At 40.1% G+C, this 19,102-nt stretch overlaps 3 protein-coding genes across 3 annotated transcripts; 1 reads left to right on the plus strand and 2 right to left on the minus strand.

Moving 5' to 3' along the window:
* The first annotated feature begins 2,317 nt into the window (after positions 1–2,317).
* Positions 2,318–6,532, plus strand: LOC107191786. Its single transcript, XM_015580894.1, has 6 exons — positions 2,318–2,343; positions 4,021–4,061; positions 5,149–5,351; positions 5,467–5,638; positions 6,046–6,195; positions 6,378–6,532. The coding sequence occupies exons 1-6, from the start codon at positions 2,318–2,320 to the stop codon at positions 6,530–6,532; spliced, it is 747 nt and encodes a 248-aa protein (XP_015436380.1).
* Positions 6,533–8,270: 1,738 nt separating this feature from the next.
* LOC107191490 (circadian clock-controlled protein-like) lies at positions 8,271–12,713 on the minus strand. Its single transcript, XM_015580553.1, has 4 exons — positions 12,653–12,713; positions 9,424–9,804; positions 8,751–8,900; positions 8,271–8,419 (listed from the first exon to the last, which is right to left on the minus strand). Exons 1-4 carry the CDS (start codon positions 12,711–12,713, stop codon positions 8,271–8,273), a joined length of 741 nt encoding a protein of 246 aa, XP_015436039.1.
* A 2,495-nt stretch (positions 12,714–15,208) lies between these two features.
* On the minus strand, positions 15,209–18,547 carry LOC107191492. The gene is made up of 6 exons (XM_015580554.1): positions 17,773–18,547; positions 17,423–17,667; positions 17,048–17,320; positions 16,847–16,973; positions 16,601–16,759; positions 15,209–15,330 (listed from the first exon to the last, which is right to left on the minus strand). The coding sequence occupies exons 1-6, from the start codon at positions 18,545–18,547 to the stop codon at positions 15,209–15,211; spliced, it is 1,701 nt and encodes a 566-aa protein (XP_015436040.1).
* Between the last annotated feature and the right edge of the window lie 555 nt (positions 18,548–19,102).

Consider the following 19,102-nt stretch of genomic DNA (forward strand, 5'->3'; position numbering starts at 1 on the left):
AGTAAAGAGAAGAATGTCGGCCTCGTAGATCATTGGAATTAGCCGTCAGCTCTTTCGCAACGTGCATCATTTTTCGCGGCTTTCTCCGACGGGGATCGAAGTTACATAGTAACCACATTTTCTGTTTCTTTCGCTCGTTGAATCCTTTCGTTTCTTGATGCCATGATGGTGTATATGGTCGTCTTCAATAACACAGAATACAGAAGAACTGAGGATACTTTGTAGATATCAGAAAACTCTAAAATAAATCCAGGGTAGAGATAGGCAAATTCATCATCTAAATAAAAAGTTCGCAATAGTAAATAAAAAAAAAAATTTTGCCATTTTTACTTGACTAAACGTGGAAATTTCAATTTTTATAATAAAATAATATTTCTTTTTGAATGAGTCGACACTTGGTAAAGAATTATTTAATCTCACTAACTGTTTAAAGGTTAGGGCGACGATCTTGGATACTGTTACGTTTCGTTATGTGTTATTCGAATAAAATTCTGCTCAACTCTGATCCAGGAGACCTCATTAGATCCCGAGGAACGTCAATGAATCTTCAAAGGTCGTAGAGGACCCTAGAGGGTGAGCCCTCCAAGAGGCTTCAGAAGAGTACAGAAGATTCGAGAGGGCTCTGGAGTATCACGTGGAGCTTTGAGAGGCATCAGAGGGCCTCAAAGAGCCAAAAGAGCCCTGGAGGAACTCTAAAGGATCCCAGAGGACTTCGTGAAACTTCAGAGACCCTAGAGAACACGAATCGAATAATCGATCGTATTACCTTCACCCTTAAAAGCTACCATAAAAATAACTTTGTTTGTTATATTATTATTACAATTGAAAGCACTAATAAATACCGTAAATTGGGGTGATTTTGGACTCAGTTAGGGTAACTTTGTCCCAAGTCAGAAAATGAATATTTTCGATCTTCCAGCTCTGTAAATTGTTAAATTAAGTTGATTTTTACCTGGAAAGGTATTTCATATAAAAATACCTGTAAAGGGCTGCAAAATCAAAAATGTCATTTTCTGAATGTCGGGCAAAGTTACTCCTGCCAAAGTTGAAGTTACCCTAACGATACCCAACAAATTAGTGTTACCAGTTGTTACGTGTTTTTTAAGAATATTAATCCTTGAATAGTAAGATGGGTTTTAAAATCATACATGGTAAGGTGCTGTCGAATTCGATCGGGGCACTTTTTTGCCATTTTCAAACCGATAGGAAAAAGTTATTATCTTCAACTTGTATTTACCAAAAATACAAAATACTTTCTTTCACTTAGATCGGATACGACCTGAAGTTTACCATTAGAGGGTTAAAATAAAATTCGCACGTATAATACACATTATACACATACGTATAACGGCCACAAATAATTTTCCTGTCAACAGTGGCGCAATCGCTCAGCTTCCCCGAAACTTGTCCCACTTCGTTCACAATTCACTTATCCTTTCCATAAATCTGCCGGCGACACGGCGCCGAGATTAACGTCCACTCACTTGAATTTACACGAAGTTGCAGTAACGCCGTTGACATTAACACCATCGGAATCGCCTAATGCCGTTACACACGCGAATAGCAACGAAGGACGCAACCAGACGCACAATTTTATTTCTCCGGCTGTTTTGCAATCCTTCTGCGATCGATATCAGTTCGATCGTTTGCATTGCAAACAAACGTACACGATCAAGCTAGATCGCACAGAGGGGGTTCGACATTGTAACGCGATGCGGAATAGAACGGCTGCTGGTAAACGTTATCTATGATCTATGATTACCGATGAAATTTATGCGGTCAAACTAGTCGACGGTGTTGTCAGAGAAAGATGAAGGGAGAGGGGGGCATTAGATCGAGCATAGAGTGAACGATTAATGACGAATTGCTGACTCCTTATTTTACGATGACCAAAATTGTAATAGTGCTACTGGCAAAAATTTATGGTGGATTTTAATTAACTACATATTTCATGTTATACTATATTATGCGAAATTTTACTGTCTAATATGGATATTATTATATTATACGCGGGGAAAACGGTCCCTGTCCCCTCCCCCTGTATGATATAGGCGGGTGAAACGCAGCGAAAACGCAGCCGATTCGATCGTCGATCAGCGACCTGCACCGTTCTCCAGTCCGTGTAAACTTCTCCTAGCGTGGCGACAAGCGATTCCTGGGGCCTGGACCAATGACCGACAAGTGGCACGAGGTAATCAACATGCCGAATGCGATAGAGCAATACCTGGTTACAACGCACCTGGGGGATCCAACGGGTTAAACATATCATCCCCGTCTATCGAACAGCTAGTCGCCGAGAACCTTCGGACCGGCAGCGATGTACGCTCCTCTTGCCCGCGTATGGTACGACAAAGACAGAGTTGGGCCGAATTTTATTCGAATAATACACAGTGAAAAGCAGCAGCATCTAAGGGTGTCGTTCTGTGCTTTAAACAGTCAATAAGATTAAATAAAGGGTGTCTCAGCAAGAACTTGAATTTTAACTAAATTAAAAAACATATTAATTTAATTGTTTTTTTACATTTTATTATTGATATCTTCAGAGTTATTAATGACATTAAACATGGAATAAAATTGTCGGTTGAATGGCCACCGTTGGTCTGGTGGCAGGTGTGTATTCTTTTGACGAAATTTCGCAGTACGTTTTGGAGTAACGGCTGGTGGATTTTACGAATTTGACGTTCAATTTCTTCTTCGAGTCTCTGAATTGTCTCAGGGTGGTTTGCAAATATGATTGAGTCACCATTTGACTCAAAATTCTTGCTGAGACACCCTTTAATTGTTCGACAAATGTCGATTCATTCATAAAGAAGTACTATTTTATTATAAAACTTGACATTTCCACGTTTAGACAATTAAAAATGGCGAAATACTTTTTTTTATCTTTTATTCGTTATTCGAAACTTTTTATCTACATAATGAATTTGCCAATCTCTGGACACAGAGATCTTATACGATGGGGGGTGGATCCAGATGTTTTTCGTTGTGCAGGCTGATAGATCATTGTTTTTCAATCGACGACAAATTTTAACGCACTTCGACGAGTCGATATGTGCGTCGTGCTGATCGATTTCCTGTTGGTTCGATTATACGATTGGGTCTGGAATGTGGTTTTTTGTTAGGGAACTCGCGATGTTGATGTTCAGTGCTGTGTTGTGTGGTTCTCTAGTTGGTGGTTGTCTTTTTTTGGTTTTGCTTGAGCTGAGTGGTTTTTGATATTGTTGTGAATGTGTGTTACGAATGTCAACATAACACATTTTTTTGTTATCATTTACCACGTGTGATAATACCATTTCTTCAAACCTTATGGATCAAATAATTAAGTGAATTTGTACAAAGCATATAGCTTCTTTAGTAAATTCGTACTTATTGCAACAGGTCACATATTACAATTTGCAAGTAACTACCATCGTAACTGCGGTTTGCATTATGCAAAGAAACGCATGGGTTATGGCGTTTACTTCCAGCCTTGGCACTATTTATTTAAAGAGTTTTACAAATACACAATTACTCGTTAAAAACACACAATTCGTCGTTCATGTTTGTTCGTTCACTGGAACTAATTTCCAAACATTACTGTACTATATTATTAATATTGGAAGATTCTATGATTTCTAGATTATATTTTATATTCCTTCGATCGTAGGAAAGCCATTTTACATTTGACATATATCTGCACAAAATTATGCAAGTCATCTTCGACTCATCGAACAAAGTCTTTCGGAATACAAAGTATGGGCAAATATTTTCCAATTGTTCACGATGATCTCAGAACAAATTTCAGTGGTGTTTTAAACGAGAGGAAATATTTAACCAGCTATTAGCCAGATTCCACTTCCACAGCAACATACATTAATTCAACTTCTACTTCAGTGTCACGGTCGTAGTTGAACGAGTCGCCTGGCTCGAATATCAGCTGACAGCGAAAGTGTCACCGTAGACGCTAATTAAATCGTGATCTTACAACTGCGAAAAAAAGTGAATGAATGAAATAACAAAAATTTCTATGTTTGTTCTTAGCCTGACGGCGGCTCTGTTCTGCGTGGTGTCCGCTCTGCTACGTGAGTACTTTCTCGAAAAAACCTTTAATATTATATTTTAAAAATTCCCTGTCAGTGTGAAACAGATGAATTCACGCGATCCGTTTTGACGATTCGAAAGGTCCCAGCAAAAACGTCAAGGTCTTGTCATTCGTTGCACGAAGAGGTTGACATTAAACGGTTTCTTACGAAATTTCAGTTCACTGCCGTCGATGTTTATGCACATATAAGGGGAATAAGGCTCGTTTTATGTGCATTTCAATCGATCGTTGCAGAATCCATCGTACCACTTTCGGTTCGTAAATACGATTGCGCCGATGTCCTTGAACCCGTTCGAAGTAGAGTCATTGTCGCGAAACCCGATGCACTCTGAATGCACGAGTCAACGAGCAGTCATTAGCGAATTCAAGTTGATCTCGAAGGCCGACATGCTGTAATCTATATCTGGAGCTTGTATTCCTCTTGGACGGTTAATTTCGCAACTGTCTTACAGTGGTCCAAAATCATTACTTAGCAGCTGAAATTGTCGAAAACAAATTTCTCTTATCTTCGAAAAAAACTCACATTAAACTTATTATTAACCAAGGCAGATTTGTTCCATGCATTACTGTTCTCAACAGACCCTTTTTTTATCATCAATCTCACAGTCAAATATAAAAAAGAAAATTTCCTAAGAATTCAGACATTCATGAAGATCTTGAGGACACTGTGAGTGAATGATTACGTCATCGAAAAGGATCCCTAAAATTGATTTCGAATTCTTGATTGCTTGATCTGAATAATAATCTGTAAATAAAAATAAATTTTGATTTATTTGAATATTTGAATTTTCAACTGTTTGAATATATTAATTTTGACTTGTTTCCTGATAAATTTTTATTCTGGACAACTGTGTCGCATTTGGTAATAGAATTACAAATTCTGTAATAGAAAAATGAAAATATTCCACTATTTTACTTCATTTTATAGAAATATTATAAAAGATCCTACACAGTCTGAGTCATGTTTTGGAATCATTCCTCCAATACCGTCCGTCATTTTTACTCACCAAAAATGGATATAATTTCTACTCGACTGTTTTTTTTTCTTCGAATGATTGTAATTACAGCGCCTTACATAAAGCCGTGCAAGAAGAGCGATCCCGACATCAACAAGTGCATCGGTCGATCCATCGAACAGCTTCGCGATAAATTGGCGGCTGGAATCCCGGAACTGGATGCTCCCGCCATCGAGCCGTTGTATTTGAAGGAAATTCGACTGCTGAGAGGACCGGTTGGCGCGCGACTAGACGTGAATCTCACGGACTTGCAGGTAAATCGCTATAGGCGAATGCAAGAATGTTTATTTGTCCGTCGCTAGTCGTCGAGTTTTTTCTTTTTTTTGTGTTTCGAAAAAGTAAAATTGCACGTGTCGTCGTTGGGAACAGGTATCGGGTCCTTCCTCGTTCAAAATACGGGATCTAAAAGCCGACGTGGAGAACGTGAAGTTCACCTTCAAGGTGTCATTCGACAGACTGAGCTTCCAGGGGAAATACCAGATCGACGCGAGGATCCTTTTGCTCAGGCTCGCTGGCGAAGGAGATCTAACGGGGACATTTAGTAAGATTCTCAGAAAAAATGTGCAATCTCAAAAGCTTGGAAAACAGTATACCTTTTAATGACTATTGCATCGTTAGATTGACAGTCATTTACTGTAATAATACAAATTATACTAGGAGAATTGTATTAAGTGCAACAATAAGTAATTCACTATTGTCCCAATATACATTTCAGAATTCAGAATGGTCTTTCGATTTTCTGTTTAATTCAAATGGCGAAGACTAATAGGAAGAAGTAATTAATATTGTTGAAATAGAATAGATATTCAAATTATTCCGAAACGAATACAGCGAATTCGCAAGAAGATGGTGAACTACATATTGGTACACCCATTATTATTAGGAACATCTTGTCTAACTTTTTATTCTGTTAAATTGTGGTTTACTTGCTGTTTTATGATTTTCAAGCCGAGTACGATTCCGACGTTGTTTTAAGAGCACGCAAGGTGTTCAGAGATGACGACACCTATCTCAATTTCGAAAGGATGAAGATTAATATTAAAATCGGCAAGGCCAATTTGCACTTTAGCAATCTATTTCGCGAGGACTCGATTCTGGGTAAGCTTCCTGCAATGAAAAAAAAGATGCGTTCTGTCGCTATAATAAATTATAACAATTCACGATCTTCATCAGATGAGATCATAATATTTGTTAAGATGGTCTTAGCATGTGTTCTACGTCTATATAATACTGTTTCATTTTGTCTATCTCAGAAACAAAAATATTGTTTGTATAATCAGGTACCGCCAGCAACGAACTGTTGAACAACAACAACGCGTTGCTCCTGGAGGAAATCAGACCGGTATTGGAGAGCTCATTATCTGAACTGTTCACCAACGTGGCCAATAAGATCACGAAGTCTTTCACCTACAAAGAATTGTTCCCTGAAAATTAATAAAATTCAAAGTGGTAACTGCTTCATCGTCGATCGAATAGGTTTTTAAATTTCTACGAAAGTTCTTTGCCAGATAGAGTGCGTTCAATAACGAAAACCTGTTCGGATATTGTGTGGAGATTGGTTAATGACGAGTGAAACGAAGTTTCGGGGAACTTCTTGCCACGAGATGGCCGTTTACGTAACGAAAAACGATTCGAGAGAGGATCTATGTAGCGATTAAAGTTTCAAATAAAATACAATGAGGCACAGAGAACAACAAATGGAATATTCATTCTGAAGTAAATGACCGAATTGTCAATCTGAGTCTAGAATTTTTGTAAAAATTTATAGTTGAGTTATACGATTTATTATGTAACGGAGAAGTTTCAAGAAATAGCGAACTGGTTAATGGGATAAATGGAATGCAAATCCGATGTTCCGACTTCGTTCGACGAGTTGTATGAGTGAACCCGGGTAAAAAAACTTAATTTATTATTGATGATCGAGGCACTTAACGTTCGTGGTTAATTGACTGGTCGATATTGGGGTCGCAGTGACCCCCAGAGAATTTCAAAATTCGTCGAACGCCAACGATAGTGAAATTTTCTTCTCAGATTTTACTTACGATATATATTTATTTCACACGGCTACGGAACAAATTTACAAGTAATGAATATCAAACACAAGGAATCGTGAAAGTAACAAATCGTACGGGATACCAGTTAACAACAAACGATTCGAATAACGAATACAATTAATTGCATCGGTTTCTTAGAGATCTAGACTCGTAAATCACATTTCTTATTATATCGAGGACAAAGTTCGAAGGAAAATATAATTATATTCGCGTCGATCACGATCTAGGATAAGTTTCGACGCTTTGAAAACAGTACAAGCTGAAACAAAAGTTTTCTCTCGTCGTCACCGGGGGAATTGTAGTTTTCTTGTTTAGCGGAGGCAGAATAAATTGGCTCGTTAAGGTTACAGAGAAGCTATGTCTCCACTCTCGCTACGTTTTCTCTCGTCGTCACCGGGGGAATTGTAGTTTTCTTATTTAGCGGAGGCAGAATAAATTGGCTCGTTAAGGTTACAGAGAAGCTATGTCTCCACTCTCGCTACTTCGCTTTCCACCTCTCTAATGTTCAACGTTACAAAATTGCCATTTAGCAATTATTTGTACCAAGTCTATCAACAAGCAATCCATTATTCGTTTCTCTACAAAATGACAACATAGTTTACAATTCTCAACATCTTTTGCCCTTCTGTCTATACAAACATAACGAAGAGTATTGGAGAAATAAGGATAAACATTAATGGCTTTCAATTTCCATGAAAATAAATATTTTACAGAACAAATAACGGATCACTTATTGGCACATCTAAAGCTGCGTATCCACTTGTTGCGTATCACCGTAGCGTTGCATCGTTGATACGCAACAGTGATACGATACAAGGATACGCAACAAATCAATACGCACCTTAACATCTTCGTGTAACAATCTACCGAGCTCAGATTGCAATTTTGCAGTCGTGTATACTCTTTCAAACAATAATATCTATCAAACTTAACAATCTCCGAGGTGTTTCTAAAGCGTGGCCAGAGTCAGCTAACGCGAAAAGTGGAGTCCCGTTTGACTCGATTGAAGTTATTAGGGGAACCTTCAGCGGTCAATCGATTCCGCCTCGACGGTAATCATCGCAGCTGCGACAGATGACTGAACTCCTAGGTGGATAACAAAAGCGGTATAATCGTGGACTAGAGAAGCAATTCCTCTTTCGTGAGCATTGCCAACGCTCTTGCCGCCAGCGCTCTGCTCACTGTGGCCGCGGTGTCCTCGATGATCGGACTGGCGATGTCCAGAACCAGCCGGGGATTCGAATTGAAGAACGTGGCCGCTGCGTCAGCTGTAACGAGGAAATCGAGGGGAAAGTTAGAGAGAGCACGATAGATCGATCGAGAGAAAAGGTGGAACCGTTCGAGAGTCCAAAGGTGTTCGAACATTCTATTTAGAGAGTCTCGGTTTACGAAGTCTGTGCATTGGTCTTCAGTGATCCTCTGTTTGGTGGATTGCAGTAATTTTATGGTCTTTAGTTAATTTTGTATGGTTTCTAAAAATAGATAGTTTTCACTGCGGGTACTTGGAAAAAATTGAAATCCCAAGATGGAAGTCCAAGAAAGTATGTAAGTAGGTATAAAATATAATGAGATCGTAAATGTAAGGTAGATGATATTTACCAGCTAGAGTGTGACTAGGTGGAGATTTGAGCTTGATGTTACCATCACCAACACGAATTTTCGTCACGAGCTTATCGATGTCGATCCTTTTTACGCCGTTCTTGTCGGTGGTTTCTTTGCCTTGTGCAGTCACTGCTGCTTCTGTATTAGCTGTCGCACAAATATTACATCACTCAGATTGTCTTTAACTAACTTTTTAGTTTATTTTATTCATTGAAGGTTTTGAAAAACCAGTCTCAAAATATTTGTAGCAGGCAGGCAGTTTCTTCGCCTTGTGCGATCATTGCTGGTTCTGTATTAGCTATTGCATAGAAGTTAAATTACTCAGATCGCCTTTAACGCTAGAAGTATCAGAGCAATCAAAACGACTGATTGTCATAATTTTTAGAACGAGGATTAAAATATTATAACAATACAATTCCTCAGATCCTTGGCAACTTTTATTTGATATGGGAGTAACGAAATCAGTTAATTTATAAATTTATTTATTTTCACACGTTTATCATGTTTATCAACCGATCGTAATAGATGCGCGATTATTATCGGTAGTTCTAGTGTTAATTAACTTTTCCGTATATTTGATTTATTTTCATGTTTTTGAAAAATCAATTTCAAACCTATTTGAAGTAATTCCTAAACAATCGATAATTACAAAATTGGTGAAGATACTCACTGAAGTTTCCTTTGAAACTACCGGCCCCGTTCAACGGGAGCAGCAACAGCCTTCCTTGCACGTCGTAGTCGCCGTTCACGTGAACGTGCGGCAGCTGAACTTTTATGAACACCGTGAGGTCGTTAGGGTTCGCCTTCAACTCGTCGATGAGGAAATTGGTCGCGCCGTGGACGCGTATCTTGGTCATGTTGGCCTTGATTTTCAACGCCTCCAGGTTCCTGTCGACCGTCAAAGACGGAAGAAACAGAGGGTCCAGCGCCGGTAGCTTCAACGACGGTATCCCCTTCGCTAGGTACGGCGTGATCGCTTTCAATTGCTTCAACACGCATCTGTCGTATTGTGGTAGATCGTTTGTCCGGGGACAGGATTGCACACCTGGCGCTGGAAATATAGAACAGCGTAAGAAAAAGAATTTACTACACTGTGCACGCCAAGATATCTCGATGGATCACCGAAATTCATCATCAAGGAACTAGATGGGCTGTAGATGAAGATGATTTACAGGTGACAATTGCCATAATCGTTGCATCGCTATGATAAAACTCACGACTAAGATTAACCTGTTCTGAGCATGTACTTTTAAAGTATTCCTTCTTATTTATTAAAAAAATAAGATCAACGTTCCAGTTGGTACAATTACAAACAAGTGATTCACTATTGTCGATTATATTCAGAGTTAGGCACAATTTTATTCAAATAATACATAGTGAAATTTTAATTATAAAATTAATATTTAATTTTTGTCAACAGCGATCCGTACTTCCACAGACATGACGTAGATCTCTATGTTTTCAGTTGAGAAATTTCAGTATTCCCTCCCGAAATAAATAAGAATATAAAAAAAAAATGAAAACAATGGGGTCTGTTTAATATCGATACTTTCGACTTCGAAACAGCAAGATATCAGTCTCATAATTTTGAAACAGCGATTTAAGGGTCTGGGCGTAAAAGGGTTAACACCCAAATACTAATACAGGTTCACGTTTTTCTTCGTGACGAAAATATACATTTCGAATTTCAATTCGAACATTGTCCAACCACTGACCAAACAATGTCCGACACCTCGTTACACCTGACACACAAAGACGTCGAGCGTTTCCGCGGAATCAGCATTCTTTTTCCCAAGAAACACAAGGAAAAGTCAACGTACCGTGTTGAAACGTTCCAGGGTGACTGAACCCCGATGACGGTCACCCAGCCGCGCTGACTAAGAAGTCACGGCGTGGCTTGCGTTTTTGCACGATATGCCAGGCCTAAAATCGAAAGTGTGTGTATTATACGCTCTCGTGTATAGAAAGTGAAATTACGAAGGCGACGAACGAGCTTCTTTAATCGACCGTAAAGGCGAATTCCGGCCGGGGTCCGGGACTTGCCGATCCAAGGGGGCCCCCGAAGAGAACGCACGTGGTGAGAAAGGATTCCGAGTCCCCCTCCCGCCAGCGGCTGATTGATAGATCGCCGGTAGCTAGAAACGAGGAGGGAATCGCGCACGAGCACGATCATCGGGAGGCCCGTCGTGAAAGGAGACCATACCCGTTAGGCCCGAATTTCTAAACGACCGTTTAAAAGAAAAAAAAGAAGAAAATCCCGTTTTCTCGTTAGCCTGCGCAAGTGAAACCGCTGTAACAAAGATCCGTGGATAGGAATTCCGTTTTCTGGCCCGGTTGATGCGATCAGAGGTTACGTTTCAGGGAAGTCTACGATAAGAGTTTGTGGGTGGTTCAAGATTCTGATAGTATGATCTTCCATTAGAGTTTAGGTTGTTTCTTATTCTGGGCTTTGAACAGGATGTTGGAAATAGAGGAAATTATTGATGGAACTTAGAAGTGTTAGGAGAGGGAAAGGGGAGATATGGATGAAAAAAATAGAAGAACGACGAGAAGGATTGGAATGAATGATGAGACGAGCAGAAATGGAGGTCCAGAATAGGGAAGGGGGACGTGTGTGTGCGTATATACATATAGAGACGAACGATTTGGGATTAGAAATTAGAGATAAGGCGTAGGATGAAGAATAGGTTAGGAATATGTAAAGGAGAAGGGATATATATATATAAATTGTAACCCTAAGGGGAACAATAAATGCTTATTATATATATTATATAATGCATGGAACTTGCGTGGATCAGAATGGCCTAAATGGTACTTTCAATGGAAAAATACTAGTGTCTTCTGAGCGCTGATGATTGCTAAACATTTTTTAGCTCAGGATGGTTATCGTGTACCTACTGTTTAGTGTATGTACTGGCTCTTATAAACGCGAGAATGTTAAAGGAATCAGCATTTTAATTTCACATCAATGCACTTTGTCATGTATGTGCATACGTTCAGTGTCGTCCTTGTAACATTTTTGCTACGACCGAGCGGAATCACGCCTCGGATTTTCTAAATCTGGTACATCAGATTAAAATGAAGGGGAAAGACTGCCTGCGTTGATATCAAAGCTTCGAGTGGGACGTTCATGTAATCGTTCTATTCGAGTTCGTTGTGTTGCGTTGCACAGTCAGTGACACTTGAACAACTATCCGAACCGATCTAAACTTCTGTAAAACTTCTAAAACCACCAAATAGAGAACCTGGAGAACCTACAGAATTTGAAAGTTCATTTTTCGTAAATAGTTACAGACAAGAAAAATGTTTGATCGTTATCTAATAAAGCATTCGTATACATGACAGTACCATTTACTCCATAAAATTCTCGTTGAACCTAACCAGAAACAATATTTAAATAAAAGAAAGTCTGCTGTCGATCATGACGGTACCCTACGCTAAAGACTCTCGAAGAAGATAATGTTTTCTAACGTATCCCGAGCATTTTTATCAAATCAAGGACCGAACCATTCAAAATTAAACTTCATAAGTTAATATTATATAATATATAATATATAAATATATATAATATATATATAATATATATATATAAAACTGGTCCATAAAGCAAAGGCCCAAAAGAAGATCAGAAATGCATAGGTTCCCATAGTGGGCGCTACTACCGGTGGACGTTGAGGACATCTAACATCGCATCTGGTTATTTAATTTGTTTCATTTTCGATTTAACTTTTTAAGATTCAAAGAATAGACTCACACCTACACTTGGAAATTTTGATAATAGAGATAGTTTACCCGAAGGGGGTGGACAATAAAAAAAACTTTGAAAGGGCCGGTCAGCCAAAAAATTTTATGAAAACTATGCAATAATGCAGAGGGCCCGATAGATGATCCGTACTCACGTAGTTCAGCGATGGATGGTGCGGTCCACGCGGCAATCAGGAACAACCCAATGATCATCATCCTGTCGGTGCCGTTAGCCTCTGTGTCCGTACGTAATATCGCAATTACCGAGAGGGATATTGAAAATGCGTGCGATCGTCCTCGTGGCTGGGTATATATAAACTAAGACCACTTTCTCCGCGTGTATGTTGTCCCCACTACTCGGAATGGTGAATTTATCACGGTAGAATGCCTCCTTTTAACTCAGTCAGGGCCGTAGCCAGCCCACCACCAGCAACCGTGCACACACACTCGATAATTCGTCCCCTGTTGCGTGGAACTATCGAACCGTAGGTCAGGTTTTTGATCCTTTCACGAGGGTATCTATCGAACGTGCACGTCGAAGACTTCCATCGAATCGAATTCGACCAACGATTGCTCTGATAAATCCCTTCATCCTTGCATCCGTACGCTGGTGCATTTTCAATTGGATGTTATGTCAGAGACACTTGGTGGAAGTAAAAGTCTGTGGTTGAAATTTGGTTGGAGACACGGCGGAACAACCTTCCTCCATCTGGTGAACGGTGGACCTTTGATCGGTTCCGTGCAATCTCACCGACATTTTGCTTTTGGCCCCAATATTTTCTTGGTCGGAGACTGTTGCACCGAAACGATTCGTTCACGTGAGGAATAGAATTGAGATTGCACAGGTCACAGAACCGAGGGTATCTATCGTTAGAATTAGAAATTGTTTATTAACGAGGAAAGTAGCCGGGGAAGGTATTCCGGTGCAATTATCGAAGAATCAGAGTCATTAACTGGAGGAAGGAATTTACTGGCTGTGTTATATTTTTATCGAGAAAGGAAGTTCAGTCGGTAGATCGATCTAAATATTCATCTTTGCCTCTTTAATCTTTTCATTTTGATTTTTCTGTTACTTGATCATTGTAATCGTTTTCTTTTTCGTGTATTCAGTGTGCGAATTTTCCATCTGGTGAGCCCTGTACTCGATTGCACGCCCCTTAACGACATTCACCGGGGATTGTAATTCCTTTTCAGTCTCTCCGAACAACAATCTCGACAATGATTCGCCATTTGTCTAATAGCCTTCATGTCCTTCGCATGAATTCTGTCCACCGTTTCCTGTCGAGATTCGAGATTTCCAAAGACGATAATGAAAAGAAAACTCCGTGCATATAATTTCGTGATTTCTTCGAGCATCTGTTCGCCGAAGACCTCATCTTCGAGGCGGTCTATGAGAAAATTTCGATGCACCGTATGTCCGATTGTTTCGCAAGCCTTTTCCTTGCCACATTTGGGTCATCGACATTGTGAGTCACGCGATACTGTTTTCGTCGAAAGTCGTTGGACGCAGAACAGTTTGTTTATTTTCTAACGTGAATCATGCTAGGGTAATAAAAACAGCACTTTCAGTGTTTCAGTGCAGTTGTACATCTTTTTATTCCTTCGGTTTGAGCCTTCGATACACCTAAATATATATTTATAATTAATAATATAATTGTTATTATTGAAAACGTATTACACTTAAACGAAGATTATTATTAATATGATAATTATAATTAAGTTAATATTAATGATAAAATACAAGATATGATTAAGGTACGGTTATACTGTACGTTATTGCATCGGTATACTAAAGTTAGATTTTACGATTAAATAATACATAGTATTAGGGATCATTCCAGTCTCCTAGTTCCGTTGAATTCGTCCACGTTTGTAAATCGAGCCATCGACAGATACGCTTTCCCCTATAGCTTAACACTGGTATCGGTGGTGCAACTCGTTTAATTTCCTAAATACGATTATGTAAAATCTGACGGATCCCAACTGGTTCCGCTGTGGTGACGTGCGTGGTGTAAACTGCACGTAACGTTTTGAAACTTGTTTGTAAATCGAATATATATATATATATATATATATATACCTACATATACGTATATCTATATATCGTGTCTCCGTAACTGGAGTGACACGCGTCGAGACGGTTCTGGATCGATTTCCGATTCTAAACCGTGATCCGTAACGAACAAGAAAAAAAAACTACATTGGTAAATGCGCTTCCACGACTTAAAAATACACAGCGTAAATTATCACTTCTACAAATATATCTATACTTACTCTCATATGTACTGTGACAAAACATGTGTGACCGTAATAAATATGCAAACCTATACATTAAAATGTAGTCTACGTTATATAAATTATTAGACTGGTTAACGACTTCTTAACGGTTTCTAATCTTCTCTTAACTAATATCCGTAATATATATAAATAAATAAATATATAAATAAATAAATATTAGCATGCAGTTATTCGGTTAATATACATTATCATGAATGGTGTACCGATTAAAATAATTAGAATAGCAGCTTTTGAAATGAGTGAAATGTTGATAAATTACGATTTTTAAGAAGCTACAGTGTCGAACCTGTTAAATTAACTTCGTTTCGTTGGATCGTTCGCTAGAATTTCTAATTATTTTAACCAGTACGCCACTGTTCGAAGGAAGCCTATGCCCCAGTTTGCAAAGGTCCAGTCGCCCAGGCAGATTCGTATCAATTAACCGGCAGATTTTTGTACATTCTGTATATCATCGCGTCGGCCGTCTTCTCGTTCAGCGCTTTGGTCGCCAGGTCATCGGCAAGCATCGCGGCGACCGCCTCAGCGGCCATCAGACCTACGAAACGAAAAACGTCGACGTGAATCTACCATTAATCGAGTTAATACTCGATTCGTGGAGGTGTGTCAAAACATTACAGAAAGTGGACACTTTTACTTCGTTCGCCAATCATCTATCGACGACGACACACTCGGTGACCGGCCGCTTTTACTTTTTCCTCCGTTTGTTTCCTGCGTACACGCGGAAAATGATGATGCATGGAAAACTTTCGATTGTTCGAACCGTACCGTTCTTCGATAATTATAGAAACATTTATTCGCTCCGGCGGATTTTACGTAAATCGAAGTTAATCGTAAAATAGAAATTCAAATTCAATGAATGATCCCCAACTAGTCTCCGTCGAAGATTTCACGCACGATTGGAGATTGCGCGATGCATTATTTTTTTTTCTTTCGTCACTCTAATTATTAACTAAAACGACATCGATCTAGACTTTTACAGAAATCAGTCAACGTTATAATTATGTGATTGTTAAAGTCGTTTGGCAATTTCCTGCCTTTTTACTTGGGGACACTTGGCGCGGTCTGGAGACTTCAACGAGTGTCGAGGCGAGTGCAGCGCTACCAAACGGGACAATCGAGCGTCGATGGTGTTCGAAACGCCGAAAGAAAGTAATAATTGATCAGTCAGACTCTCCTGTGTTTTATATAATTACCTGATGAAACGTTCCAAAATTTAAACACTCCGTAATACGTATACGATTTTTTATTTTCCTTTGTATTTTAATTAATCCTATATGTACGTTCGAGTCAGTTCAATATCAATTTGGTCATCGTACTTTCGTGATCGGTTGACACCACTTTCCTCAACAGAATTCCTCTTTTCCTGGGTTTACATTACCGTTTACTAATTACGGAAGAACACCGTAGCGGTGACGCAACGAACACAGACGAAAGAGTTTTACATAATCCCTCGAACCGGCTTTATTGTCGCCCATTCGTATTCGGACCCAAGCCTCTGACTCACTGCTGAACACTTTTTACGATGCGAACGCTCGAATACATTTCCCAGCTTGTCGATAGACTCGCTAGAAACTCCATGCAATTGATCGTTCGTCTATCGACTTTTTTTTTTTTGTATTACTAAACGATTATAGATTTAGCGCGCATTTTCTTGCCAGGTGAAAGACCGAACTTCTACTCGGTTCGGTTCTTCGGTACGTTTTTCATGGTATTATTTACGATTGAAAGAAACTTCCGGATTCTCTTGCATTTTAGTACATTTTCAAACATTTGTTTATGGGGTGATAAAAATGAAATATACGCACCACGGCTGAGAATCGATTTGACCGGTCCTTTTTCGTCCATTCCCTGAAGATCGACTTTCTGAGTCTTCGCCGACAATTTGCTTCTCGCTGCTCGCACCGTTAACGTATCCTGACCTTTAATTTTCTTCAATTCTATCGTGAAGTCTCCCACCAGCTCGGCTATAAATAATTACAATACATTATTTTAACAAAAAAAAAAAAAAAAAAATTAAAAAGCCAATCAGGTATATTAGAAGAATTTCTTACTGAAGTTGCCATTGAGACGTCCGTTTCCTCTCACCAATTCTTTTCCCACCTTTCCAGTCAACTGATAGTCAGACTTGATGCGGAGACTGGGTACGCGTATTTTCAAAATCACGTGCATTACGTCATCCTACAAAATAATTCACAAATGTAAGAATCGTATTTTCTTAAGCAAAGATAAGGAAAGTGAAGGGCAATATTCACGTCAGTTTCGTTTTCTTTGTGGGCGCGTTTTTGCCTCGTTCCCGGAGCGTTCTTGCTGTCCCTTGAATTTTTCGAATCCATTCCACCGTAATGGTAGACCAACTGCATTCCTTCCTCGAAGTATCCTTGCTTCTCCTGATAGTCCGTCGCGTATCTCTTCAGATCTTTCAGACTTTTCGTTTCTATGGCCGCCTTGATCGCGTCGTTCCTCTTGGTTAGGGGTTCTCCATCGGTGCAGTTGTGGCTCAGCATTTTCCTTTTCTCTAGAACATCCTATGCATGCGATATAATTAACAATAACAGTGTCAATTAAAAAATAAAGAAACAGGAAGAGCAATTAAAATTTTTAATTAAAAAAATATATCGAAACAATACCATCGGAATGTCCTTAACACCGTACACCATAGCGTCCTCCTTAGACTCGATCCTTCCATTTCCAAATCGTTTCACGCTACCATTGTTATTTCCATCGGCGTAAACAATATCGATATACCCAGGCTTCTTCTCCAGCCCAGCTTGAGACACAGATTCCCTGGCAGCAGCACCAGGAAGGATCGTTTGTCCCTTGACTCTCCTCTCGACACTCTCAGACGCTGCAGTTTGGACGTCGTCGTACCTTTCTTCGGCCCTTCTGCTGCCATAGCCTTCTTTTCTTTGATACTGAACATCCTCGTAACGTGCTTCGCCGTTTCGACTATCGTAACTTTCCCTTCTGTCGCTGTAACGATCGTTTTCCTGATAACGTTCGGGATAGGAATCCTGTCTGGTTCGATCGTAGTTCTCTCTCTGTTGATAGTTCCTCGAGTTGGCGCCGGATTTCGAGGCGTAGACCGTCTGAACGTCCGAAGGATACCTCGGACCGTCAACCATTCGAGCGATCTCCGGCCTGGAGACAACCCTGGCGCCCTCCATGCTGAAACGTCCGTAGTTCGACTCTTGCGTGGTCTTCTGATCCTTCTGATCCGCCGGCTCCCTCATCTGTTCCGCCTGGATCCTCATCAGGAACGGATCGTACCGTCTGAGACTCTCGTAGCGACGCTCCTGTTCGCTGGACGCGGCCTTGAACTTGTTCTCCTGATTGGTCGCCGAGACTATAGCCTCGAAACTTTCGTTCTGCAGCTTCGGCTCTTTGATCAACGTGTGGAATCGGTATCTAATCGAGTCGAGATCCCTCAGATCGCTGTAGCTCACGTAGCCAGCCTCCAGTTCGCTCAAGTTCGATTTCAATCGTCCTTTGGCTATGTGAATACTTTCCACCGTCGAGTCGTTCAACCCATTGATCTCCACGTTTCGTAAAATTATTCTGTAGCTCGTGTCCCCTTCGGACTGGTCCACTTTGATCACTGGTACCCTCAGTGGGTCCAGTTTGCCTGCTTTAGAGAATCCACCGGAGAGCAGCTTCGCCCATAGCTGCTGCGACATGTCCAGCAGTGAGCCTTGACCATCGATCAAGCTGACCAGACAGAGGGCTAAGAATATTGTACCGATTGCCTTCGACATCTTTGGTTAGGTTTTTCCTACAGCTTTAAGGATGATTATTGTGTCCTGGTCACCAATACCTTGGTATTCTTGCAGATGTTACTTCGAAGTCGGAATACGTTTGGTCGAATTCATTTCATAGTTTTGATCTCCCAGACGTAGATCGGCTTGAACACCAGCAGAATCACGATGGTGGTCACGATGAGGATGAAAAGGAAACAGAACAAAGCGACGCACATCAACACTCGTGGCTTCGAACGAACGGTTTGCTGCTCCTCCAGTATGTCGATCGGTCGAGGATCAGTTCAACGGGGACCCCCGATGATCATTATGAGAATATTCATTCGTCGACGAAACTTCGTGGCTCTGTTCGTTGATCGAATTCTTGGACCTATGTGCACCGTTGTGGCATACTCGATTGCAAGTGGACGACGCGTTTGCCCGACGTTTTTATACTGTTCGTGGAAGGGCATCGGATCTGGGCCATGGACCAGTCATTCTTGACACATGTTAACTAGGCGATCATTCTAGTTGGATCATCGTTCTTCTTTCTTTTTTTTTTCTTCTTCTTCTTCG

This window comes from Dufourea novaeangliae, unplaced genomic scaffold (assembly GCF_001272555.1).
Source record: "Dufourea novaeangliae isolate 0120121106 unplaced genomic scaffold, ASM127255v1 scaffold228, whole genome shotgun sequence".
NCBI lineage: Eukaryota > Metazoa > Arthropoda > Insecta > Hymenoptera > Halictidae > Dufourea > Dufourea novaeangliae.

Excerpts from the sequence above, each read along its gene's own strand:
- LOC107191786 (XM_015580894.1), top strand. The coding sequence starts at position 2,318 with ATGTACGCTCCTCTTGCCCGCGTATG. Across the intron at positions 4,062-5,148 it reads CGTGGTGTCCGCTCTGCTAC|CGCCTTACATAAAGCCGTGC; the intron begins GTGAGTACTTTC and ends TTGTAATTACAG. Across the intron at positions 5,639-6,045 it reads AGATCTAACGGGGACATTTA|CCGAGTACGATTCCGACGTT; the intron begins GTAAGATTCTCA and ends ATGATTTTCAAG.
- LOC107191490 (XM_015580553.1), bottom strand. The coding sequence starts at position 12,713 with ATGATGATCATTGGGTTGTTCCTGATTGCCGCGTGGACCGCACCATCC. Across the intron at positions 9,805-12,652 it reads ACCATCCATCGCTGAACTAC|CGCCAGGTGTGCAATCCTGT; the intron begins GTGAGTACGGAT and ends CTATATTTCCAG. Across the intron at positions 8,420-8,750 it reads ACCTAGTCACACTCTAGCTG|CTGACGCAGCGGCCACGTTC; the intron begins GTAAATATCATC and ends TCCTCGTTACAG.
- LOC107191492 (XM_015580554.1), bottom strand. The coding sequence starts at position 18,547 with ATGTCGAAGGCAATCGGTACAATATTCTTAGCCCTCTGTCTGGTCAGC. Across the intron at positions 16,760-16,846 it reads ACGTCTCAATGGCAACTTCA|CCGAGCTGGTGGGAGACTTC; the intron begins GTAAGAAATTCT and ends AATTATTTATAG. Across the intron at positions 15,331-16,600 it reads CAAATCGATTCTCAGCCGTG|GTCTGATGGCCGCTGAGGCG; the intron begins GTGCGTATATTT and ends TTCGTTTCGTAG.